This window comes from Periophthalmus magnuspinnatus, chromosome 4 (assembly GCF_009829125.3).
Source record: "Periophthalmus magnuspinnatus isolate fPerMag1 chromosome 4, fPerMag1.2.pri, whole genome shotgun sequence".
NCBI classification, from domain to species: Eukaryota; Metazoa; Chordata; class Actinopteri; order Gobiiformes; family Gobiidae; genus Periophthalmus; species Periophthalmus magnuspinnatus.
The window spans coordinates 22342407-22353740 of NC_047129.1; the positions used below are offsets into that span (position 1 = coordinate 22342407).

The 11334-nt window shown below is 39.8% G+C and overlaps 1 protein-coding gene across 5 annotated transcripts in view; it reads left to right on the plus strand.

Moving 5' to 3' along the window:
• Positions 1 to 10977, plus strand: part of dazap1 (DAZ associated protein 1) — a 28469-nt gene extending 17492 nt beyond the window's left edge. For 2 of the 5 annotated variants that reach the window (XM_033965548.2, XM_033965550.2), the window contains exons 10-13: positions 99 to 245; positions 1282 to 1449; positions 8441 to 8533; positions 10119 to 10977. In XM_033965548.2, coding sequence (XP_033821439.1) covers positions 99 to 245; positions 1282 to 1449; positions 8441 to 8533; positions 10119 to 10294 — 584 coding nt within the window. In that variant the 3' untranslated portion in view covers positions 10295 to 10977. The remainder of the gene's footprint in view (positions 1 to 98; positions 246 to 1281; positions 1450 to 8440; positions 8534 to 10118) is intronic. The other 3 variants (XM_033965549.2, XM_033965551.2, XM_033965552.2) reach the window with 3 other exon arrangements.
• The last annotated feature ends 357 nt before the right edge of the window (positions 10978 to 11334 follow it).

Consider the following 11334-nt stretch of genomic DNA (forward strand, 5'->3'; position numbering starts at 1 on the left):
AGGTTGAAGAATTGATTTGTCAGAGAGTTAGTGTTTAACACAGAGGATCATTATTGTTCATCAACAGGCCTAAAGTGACGGTACTTGTCTCTTGGCAGGTGGCTACGCTCCAGCACTGACAGCCGCTCGAGGGACCCCCACACAGCCCCCTTCACCTTTCAATGCCTTCCTGGTGACCACTCCAGCGGCCAGCTTCGCACCTCAGGGCTATCCTCAGCAGGGCTACAGCACAGCACCACAGTTCGGTCAGTACTGCTCTCACTACTGTGTACTTTTCAGAGGACATTAGGCCATTGCATCTACACCGTTATATCTCTGTGAATCTGGAGCTGGACAGGCGTTCTGTCAGGGAGGGTCCATCTTATCTCTGAGGGACAGCACTTATTCTATCATAGGCTGAACCAACTATTGTGTAGAGCTGCTTCAGTGAACTTTAGCAAGTACTTTTAGAAAGTAGTTTTAGAATAATCATGATATATGTCAGAATTAGTATACAACTACATGGCAATATTAACAATTCTATTTTTAACATTGAAAATTGGATTTCATCTTTCCTGACCACCAGAGGGTGGTGCAGAAAGTACTGAATATTCCCTTCACGCATGGCGGCGCATGTGTGATTCATAGAACCCTAGTTACATATGTAACTTTAGTTTTTACTATACTTGTAATAACAAAATTATGATGGGGCGTGTCCAAACTATGGCCAGTTGGCCAAATGCAGACCGATTTTTTGTTGGCCCTCAGGCTTCCTGCTGAATTGCCCCTAATGTTCATATGCAATACTTTTTATCATAGATTTAAGTAATTCTGTCCCCAGATAGGCTATAGGTATGGTGGCATAGTCAAAGCTAAATTATTCACTGTATTAATGACATATTGTTAAAATATGTATTGAGCCTTTTCCTTAGATACAGTACTGAAGTAAAATAAAAATTCTGATGCTAAGTGCTGAGTGTTAGACCATGCTATGGCTCTGTGGTATTAAAATATGATGGGGCAACAAAATCATTTAGATTTTCAAGGAGTTGATACATGGACTTGATCATGTTCGACATTTGTGGGTTTTACTTCTGGATATTCTTATAAATATACCAAATAATTCGTGATCTGAAAACAATCAAATATATTCAGTATTTATCTTAACTTGGATAAACAATATAATAGAAAAAATACATACAAATGATTGGTGTAAATTGATTTGTCCCAACAGGAAAATTATTCTTCTGTAACTGTATTTGACATGACTGTATTAAAAATGAACATGTTTGTCTGTTTCAGCAGGTTACAGTTTTGCCACAGCGCAGGCCGAGCAGTTCGCCGCACAGGTCCCTCCTCCCCCCACCACTCCTGGGACCGCTCCTCTGGGCTTTGCTCCGGCCACCACACCAACTCAGGACCTCAGCAAGGCGCCGACCGGCCAACCCGAGTTCCCCTACAGCCAGTATGGTAAGCCCTGCAATGTGGAAGAGCCCTCCGCACTAGGTGTTAGACTCTTTATTTTGTTCCTTGGAGCTCCATGCATACAGCCTGAGCAGCCATCCCCACCTTTTTACAGGCTTGTGCACATGAGCTATGGCTGTGACACTCACTACATTCACATGCACAGAGAACAACCAAATTCAAGTCGTCTTTGCCCCAAAACCTGTCAGACCACTTTTGTCCCAGTATACAGCAGGTCAAAGAACCAAATTGATACTTGGTTTTGACATCACGCTGTGGGTGTTCTACATGTATAACATTTCTATGGAGGAATGTTCAGCAGTTACCATGGTGACACATTAGAAAACACTGACTGACTGATTAATTTTTTAAGCAGACCTACTATGCAGAGCTTTTAACCATGTTATAGTTGTTTCTCATTTACCCTCTCAAAGTTTTTGAGTCATCTTTATACATATATTCTCTATTCAAGACGTAATTTCTCCGATCAACCCTGAGTTTCACCACCAATTTAATTTTCTTTATTGATTATACGCGTAGAACTCAGTAGCGTCACATAGTAATTTTGCTAGTGTGATGTTCAGCTACCCATATGAGATGCCGGCAGCTGCATGGCTCTTTGTTGTGATGACGTTTTATGCTCCCATTGGGCACAGCAGTTTTCTAATGTGTAAATCAGCTGACTTGTTTCTTTTTAGATGAATATTGCAGTTAAAATATCCAAATTCACTGGGAATGTTGATGACATCAGCTGCAAAGTATCAATAGGTGTGAACGGGGGCTACGAGACATTCAGGGGCACCTAGTAATATAGCCTTAGCACTACAACTTTGCAGCTATAAATTGCTCATCGTACATATAACCACACTTTTGGCAGAAAAAGATAATCAACATCTCATTTACATTGATCAAATAAGCAAAATGACGCTCCAGAAGGTTTTGCATTCGCTTTAATATAGTGGACCAAAACAAAACATGTGCTAGTCTGCTATGGAGAGACTGTAATTAATCATCACTGCTAAAATTAGTGAGTAAATGTCCGAAACCAATCTAATCGTGGCTGTTTCTTACCCCGTGCAGTTGAATTCCTCTCCTACTTTGCGCCTAATATAAATCGAACTGTGTACCAGCTTCTCCAGATGTGTTATTGAGATCTCAAAGATTTGTACATATGACTGACTACGTTTAAATGCACGGCAGGAAAACTGGAAAACTGGCCTATTCCAATTTAAACAGAATTTTCAAAATGCATGTAAACCTGGGAACTACGAATGAGGTGTTGAGTTATTGGGATCTTTGAGATTCAATTCACATCTGGAGAAGCCGGTACACAGTCCGATTTATATTCTTCTAAGACTGTCTTGTACTCTGATGCTCACAAATGCAAATATTAGACTTGTATTTGGACATGTACTCACTCATTTTTGATGAGCTGAGATGAACAACTACAGTCCCTCCACTGAGCACGTTTTGTTTTGATCCGCTATATTAAAGTGAAGCAAAACTTACCAGAGCTTCAATGTTATTGTGCTGCAGAGGGCGTGTGATTAACGCAGTTGGTAGCATCTCTGAAAATCAATGAGAGTAAATGAGACGTCTCTTATTTATTTCTGCCAAAAATGTGGTTTTCTGCATGATAGCTGTATTTATTAGCAATTATAGCTGCAAAGTTTTCATTGCGAGACACCTCTGAACGCCTCGGTATCTGTGGCCCTGTAACATCTATTCGAACCCATTTGGTTCTTTATCCTACTGTAGACTGGGACAAGAGTGGTCTGACAGGTTTTGGGGCAAAGACTATTTGAATTCGATTGTTTTGCGCGCTCAGATTTCCCTGTGCATGTAAACATAGTGAGTGTGACACTGCCCCTGGTTCAGCCGTGAACATTAGGGTTACTGTTTGGGGCTGTCCGCCTACCCTTACGTATGTCTCTGGGTTGAATTAGATCATCCTGTGCAGTGTTTTGAATCTGTTTGTGGTATTTGCTTTTCCTTGACTAATTCCAGTTTCTGCCAGCATGAGAGCTCTCCCTCAAACCTTAATTCTGCCTGTTTAGCTGTAAAGCCCTAACCAGCCGTTTCTCCACACTTCAAATACTGCTCCAATGCAAACAGGGTTCCCACTTAGCCTTTAGATTTGAACTTTTTAAAACATTTCATTAACCAAAAGTGTTAAATGTTCATTGTCTATATATATTCATTCTTATGCACTATCATCATCATTTTCTTTTTCAAGACCAAGCTGGGACTAGGCCTGTCACAATAATTACTATCGACTTATCGTTAATATATGAAAGCTGGAACAATATTTTTTGTGTGTGCATTTTCTTTGCACTACTTGGAAATTTTGGCCTATTTCTTGGCTAAATTATAAGATTCAAGATGCAAAAGGTTTAATTGCTAATGAGTCATTACAGATGCAAACTACTAAAGTGCTTTATTCTATTTATTTATTGTAACTCATGATTTTTTAACGATATTGTAAATTTAGAATAGTTTTTGTGTTTTAAATCTGCTTGTTTTATTGTGTCAGTGGCATAAATTAGCTTCAGTATTATCATTTATCTATATTTACTTCTACAATACAGTATATTGAACTTCAGAATATGTTATCATGACAGGCCTAGTTGAGACTTTGTGTTCTGAGTGAGAGCAGAGCAGTAGGGACAGACAGGTGCTGCAATGGCTATAGGGTTATGTAATTTATAACTTTTTATAACTATAAAATATGTGTATGAAAAGAGTATTCAAACTACAAATAAAAAATATTTTAATGTACCTTTTAGTGAAGGCAGATCAAAATTCATTATTTCAGGTTACAATTTCTTTAAACAGAAATGGCAATCCTTCAGAAATGTGTTCAAATGTCACACAGGACATGAATGGACCATCACATTAGAAGGTCCTATATGATACAAAACTGACTTTTGTGTAGGCCTGTCACAATAATAACGATTGATACATCGTTCAATACATGATAGATAGAACAAACATTTTTTATTCTTTCTTGAATATGATAAGATTTGAACTGTTGAAAGTTGAATTATGAACTAAAATTACAACATTAATTAATTAACAATATTGTAGAATTGTAGACTACTTTTTTAGAGATAATTCTGCTTTATGGTTTGGTTTCAATATTATTGTTTAGCTTCTATATTTACTTAATATATTGCACTTCAAAATTTGTTAATTTGTTACATGCCTCTGTTGAATTACTTTATTCTGTAATACTCTAGAATAACCAGAAATTGTTCCTTTTCATTTTTCAATATTTTCTACTTTTTACATAGTTGAGATTGTCATTGATTCTAGTGAAGGTGTACGGATTTTAAAAACACAGTGGAGCACTTCCTGTATTACCACTTTAGAGTGTTTTCAGTTTGAGAGAAGGACTCTTAACCACAAATATGGATATACCTCCCGCCTTTAAATCTAATGCTTCACTAAAGGTTTTGATGAAAAAATAATAATAAAGAGAGTGTAGTTTTTGATTGAATATGAAGAAGCCTCCTTGTATGAAATCAGTTGTTCCATAGCGGCTGTGATAAGACGCTCAGATGTTTGTGCTGCAGCGAGTGGATTTTGCCGAGACGTGCTGTGTACTCAGGCAAGATTAAGAGTCTGAGACCAGGCTGTGCGCACACATGGAGCCTCCAGCCTCTTTTCAGCTCAAGAAAGGGCCCAGGCTGGCTCTTCTTTTACCTCCTCTCCTCCTCTGCATCTCTCAGCCCCTCTCTCTCTTTCTGTGGCCCTCTCTACTACTCTGTCTGCCCCTCCCTCCTCTCTCTCTCTTCCCCTTCCATCCCTTCTCTCCTCTCTTGCTCTCCTCCTCTTTCAGCCCCTCTTTCTCACTTCTTCTTTCCTCCTCTCTGCCTCTTTCACATATTTCTCTCTCTCCTACCCTTAATTTAATTTCTTCTATTAGTCCTTTTCGCTCCCTCTCTCAGCCCCTCTTTCTGCTCTTCTTTTCTCCTTTCTCTACTCCTTTCAGCTTCTCTCTCTGTCAGGCCCTCGCACTCCTCCTCTCTAAGCCTGTCTTTCACTTTCAGCTCCTCTTCTCTTTTCCACTCTCCTCTCTACACATTTTCTGCTCTCAGCCCACCTCTCTCTCCCCTCCTCTCAACCCATCTCTCTCATCCTCTCTCTTCCCTTCTCTCTACTCTGTCTCTCAGCCCATCTCTCTCCTCCTCTGTCCTCTTTATGCCCATCACACCTCCTTTCTTCTCCAGCCTCTCTTTTCCGCTCTCTCCTCGTCTGTTATCCAGTCTCTCTCTTCTTCTTCCTCTTTCAGCCCTTCTCTTCTCCTCTCTCAACCCCTCTCTGCCCGTATCTCTACCCCCCCCCCCTTCTCAGCTCCAGCCCGGTCCGGTCCCCTCCGCTCACAGGCAGATGCTCTCCCTCTCTCTCTCTCTCTCTGCTTGTCTTATTCAGGGCTCTGGGCTCACAGCTGCAACTCCACACGTGCACAGCTTGTTCACTGTTTCCTGCCTCTCCTTTCACCATTCAGCCTGTTCATCCAGTCAGCTGTTCATGTAGATGCCAGCTTTAAAGGAGACACATTAGCAAACTAAATGGACTTTTTTTTTAAAACCGTGAATCGACTCAAAATTAGGCAAAAACTAGAACCAAAGAGGACTCCAGAACAAGCATGCATACCAACGCTTGTACAGAGTGTAGTTTAGATGTTAGGTTGCATTCCTGAATTTGATTTCAGTTGGAGAGCAGGGGCCTATATAACTATGATTCACAGAAGAAATATCCAACAGAAATTTCGCAAATGTTGAATCTCATCATACTTTTTGGGGGATTGGCGCCACAAACTTGGTATATTAATCTTGTGGTTTAAGATCCTTTTAACTCTAATCTGTGGGGTTGGATAATAGCACTGCTTTTTGGAGCTGAAAATTCACTTTTGTTTATTTATACTGGCATGGAAAACAATGAACTTTGCACCCGTTTTTGTTTCATGTGGATAGGCTCAGTAATTGATGGTTTTCAGCTTCTATAACGTGATGTCATACCCCCAGATGGGGGCAAGAGCCAGCTTGTCCTATTGATTGCATTGTACTTTGTCATGAACTATCCAAAAGTAAAGTAAATTCACAGTTGTTGAATCTGATCATTTTTTATCATTGACTCAACTCTTTGAACTCACATTTTTTTAGCTGTAATATTGGCCTATGTAATGTTGTAATGTCAGAGAGTATTAATTACAGATTTATTAACCATATACCAGGTCAACACATCTGCAATCTGCTCTGTTTAAACTACAGGGATTATAAAATGTTTTGATGTTACGTGAATGCACCCTTTTGGCTCTCATGATGCGTCCTCACTGATCTACACTAAAGGGGCACCATCCCGTCTCATTTTGTTCGCTTATCTCCTGATCATTATGTGTTCTATTGCTGTCCCCATCCACACATTCTTCTGTCTTGTTCAAATTGCAGATCCACATGATTGTCCACAGCTTTGTGTCCGCTCTTCATGTGGAAAAGCACACTCCACCACTGTTTGACATTTGTATAACCTATGCATGAAAGATTCAAAACAGCTCAGACTGTCCCATCACACATGCAAAGCCACTCAAGTGTCAGACTTGGGTGCTCCTGCCACGCCCATTCATACTATCTTTTCTGCCACTAAATTATGTTTAGTGGTTATTAGTGGATAACTCACAGTGTAGAGTAATAAACTTAAAGAGGGGATATTATGCAAAATCGACATATTGGAGGTTTCGAACATGTTGTTTCCTCATCAAAAACATGCGGTGGCTTTAGATGTCATTCACGCATGTTTGAGTAATCTTGCAATCTCTACTGGGCCCTGTTTAAACCCCCTTACAGTTACCTATACCTTACCTATACAAGACTCAACATGCAAGCCGGCGTTACCCATGCTCCTGTTCAGCAATTTTACATAAATATACAAAAGCAGGATGCAAAACAGCTACACTACAACTTCACAAACCTGATATGATGTATAGTAGTTTTATTAGCACTCTAAAAGGAGAGGGATTTAGTACAAAGAGCAAGGAGAAGGGGGAACTCAGCATCAAAAACTACAGTGAAACTTATTAAACATATTAATACTTTGTTTTTTCACAAATATAGCATTTTGATAACAATAACAAAAGAAGTGTAATACCTCATTTTTAAACATATATAAAGACGGACAGTTTCTGCACACAATGTATAAAAAACAGTTATGCGATAATGGGAGATGCAGATAATTGTCTGAGAATTTTAGTTTTTGATTCTCTGGGGCTCATGTACTCTACTGTAATGAGCTAAAGCAGAGTTAAATTATCTTTTTTATAAATGGGGAAAAGTCATAAATCCCACAAGACAAAACTAGATATCATATTGGGTTCATAAAGAATATGACCAGACAATTCATATTGTTTCTACTTATTGCTCTTTTTATCATAATATATTATTTATACGTTATTTTCAGTAAAATTATTAATGGGATTATTGCATTCTTTACCTGTCTAATGTAACCTAACCTATATTGGTTGTCAATTGGTATTGGATTTATTCAATTCAATGTATTTTTGTATACTCCAAAATCACAGCAGCAGCGCGTCACACAGATTTAAAATATTTAATCAACAGAAATTTAGAGAAAGCAGTCACATTTAAAACGAAAGATATTACTAAGATAATTTTCCAGATAATCTTTTGATCTCGTCCCATGCTCATGATCTATCCGTGCTTGCCCCCTCTGTGGTTAACGCTTTTTTTTTTTTTTTCAAATTTATGTTATGTCTGCATATTAAATTATTCACATAACTATGCACATGCAAGTTAAGAATTGCTATCAATACATTATCCCCAATTCTTACTGAGTGGGAACCCTGTACAAGCCATCATAAGGTGCTAAATGCAAGTTAGCCTTCAGTTAGCCGTGCGTAGCTTGGCTGGTAGTGTGTGGTCAGTGACAATAGTTGGTTGGGTCCAGTCATCCTTGGTGTGCTCGTCTGTCCTGATAGGCCTTGGTAACTACCCCCAGGACCCCTCGGCCTACGGACCCACACGCCCCACTCACACTTATGGTCAGGAAGAGCAGGGAGGCTATAGCGCAGGTAGGTGATCACTCTAGACTCTGCTCTCTCTGCGTTAGTGCATTAGACTCTGGGTGCTTGGTGTTTTTGTGCATGTCCATTCTGCATGTGCGTCCTAATGACATAATCCTGGTGCAGTGGGCCACAGCCACACCGGGCCGTTCCGCTCCGGTGCGTGTAAAAAAGAGATGAGCCCTCTCAAAAGGCTGGGGTCGGCTGCACTCGGACATGTCCTCCTTCTCCTCCTTCTCTTGCGTTGCTTTGCTGATTACAGACCAAAGGATGATCTAATTGTCAGACACTTGTTCATGGTTGAGTTGTCAGTGCATCATCAGGCATTCATTCACCCATTGTGTTCTCTTCTCCCTGTGCTGTCTCCACATTTCAGCTAAAGGGCTGGCAAAAGAAAGAAGACTTAAGAAAGCCCGAGATGACCGTAAATCCTTCTATTTCAGATTTGTTCTCTACTTCCTGGTTCTAATGGGAACCCTCTTTATCTGTTTTAGTGTGAACTCCATAGCACATTCTCTTTGGCAGCCTTTGCCTTCTCTGCTGTTTCCATGGAGTGGTATGGAAATGAAAGTGGTCAGTCGGATAGGACACCTCAACTGACAAAATGGCATTGGGATGAATTTTGCTAATAAGTTTATAACAAGTTAAACAGTTTATAATATTATATTGAAGCTTGAATGTATTTCATGATGGCCCAAAATGAGATCAACATTCTCACCATTCTGCTCTTCAAAAGAATTAATCTAGCGTTTGTACAATAAACTGATATAAATAAATCAGGGCATCTAAATAACAAAAACATATTTCACTAGCTTATAACTGATAAAAAAAAACTAGTGTGTAGTACAAAGAAAAGCAATTAACTCAAGAGATTTCTTTATGAAAATGCAATTTTAAAAAGTCCTTTTCTAATCGCAAAATAATTTATTCCCATGATTTTCTCCTGTGTGCAGCTTTTATAGTGTCAACAAAAAAATCTGACCGATACCATACCATACTACTCCAGTGAAAACCTTAGTTAGCTCCTCAGTCCAGTAAGCAAATCCATTTTTACTGCTCTCCTCCCTGTGTCTTTCGGGGAAATACTGCCATCTACTGTTCATAGAAAATAATAATTTAATGCCTATAGTTTTCCTTCATAGATTCATATATAGTTTGATATATTTTTTAAAGTTATCTTTTAGGAAAATTAAGAAAAATCCACCATGAAGTGTAAGTTAGCAATGAATCAGAAATGTTCAGGTATGTTCTTTAGAATTTTGAATTAAATGCTATATCTGTTAAACCTCTTAAAATTAAAGCCTGGTCAGCCATCTGCCTCTGTAAACCTTCCCCCAGCTGTGACTGGTCCAGTTCTCCTCCAGAAGAACCTGAATGGAGCGACACCAGACACACTTTGTATTGACAGACAATACAATGAGAAAGCTGTGCCCCAGACCAGGCTATTAAAATGATAATGAATGAGGCTACAAAACTAAACGTTTTCTTAAATATGGTGGATTTTTCCTCATCTTTACATAGGTATCCCTGTTTACCCTGTATTTGCCTGATAATCCCAAAGCTCCTCTGTTGTCTTGTGTCTCGTCCTGTGCAGGTTATGGCCAGGAGCTGACAGCGTTCACCCACAGTTTTGCAGACCCCACACAGCCCCCCGCCTCCTACGGCACACCAACAGCACAGGCACCTGCTCCCGCCCCTCAGCCCGCCCCCAGCGCCTTCGGACGGGGACAGAACCACAACGTACAGGGCTTCCACCCGTACAGGCGCTGACCCCACGCTCCGCCCGCGCCACAGGGACTACTGCAGGAGGCAGGGACATGTGTGACACATGTCTAACACATATGTCACACATGCGGGCTGTTGGCAAACACTGTATGCACAGGTGTGGCGGCGCAGGTGTGTCTCACAGGTGCGCAGTCGCACAGGTGTGGTGGCACAGGTGATGTCACACAGGTGATGTCACACAGGGATCCAGGACTTTTCAGTGGCTCTAAAGACCGTCAGCAGAAAAAGCTTTTCCCCCTCCCCTCCTCCGTGTTTTATAGTAGAACTACTTTGCAATAATTTTGATTGTCTGGTCAAACACTAGCACAGAGAATATATGTGAAGAGACTTGATAAAATGTATGTATATTTATGGTGGACAAAAAGTCAAAACAGGGTCTCAAGTTTTCTCAGCTTTAAATTCTTGGGAAAATGTTTTTATTTTTCATTTGATGAATTTTGTTTACTTTCTGAGCCTTTAAAGTTTGTTTAAAATGGAGATTATGAATATATATTATACACAAACTGTGCAATTTTTTAAAAAGAGAATTTTGTACTATAAATGTACACTTTGCTTGTTTTTTATTTAAAGATGTAGACTTCCCTCAGGTGGCTGTTCGGGTGCATTTTGCACTTATGCAAAAAGAAAAAAGGACAAATTATTACAAAATAAATGTTTTAACAAAGCTATGTCTTTGTCTCATGTTTGTCTGTGAAGTACACAACCTGCTTTTTATGTTCAGAATTTACAGGACATTCACAACATTCACAGCATGACATAGAGCGCTAGGGTAAACTGTTCATGTGTCAGACTTAATTTGACATAAATGACGGTCAGCCATAAAACTGAAACCAACTGTTAATTTTACTTTCAACTACTTTCACGACAGTGTCTCTGCTGGCAACAGTGGCATTTACAACTTCAAATAGGCTCCAAGATGTCCAAAAGTGCAATATATGACCTGTTTAGAACTGAACTTTTCTTGTGGTGTTTGTGCTTTTCAGTTTCTCAGAACAGGGGACCCCGGACAGAGTTACCTCAGAAAC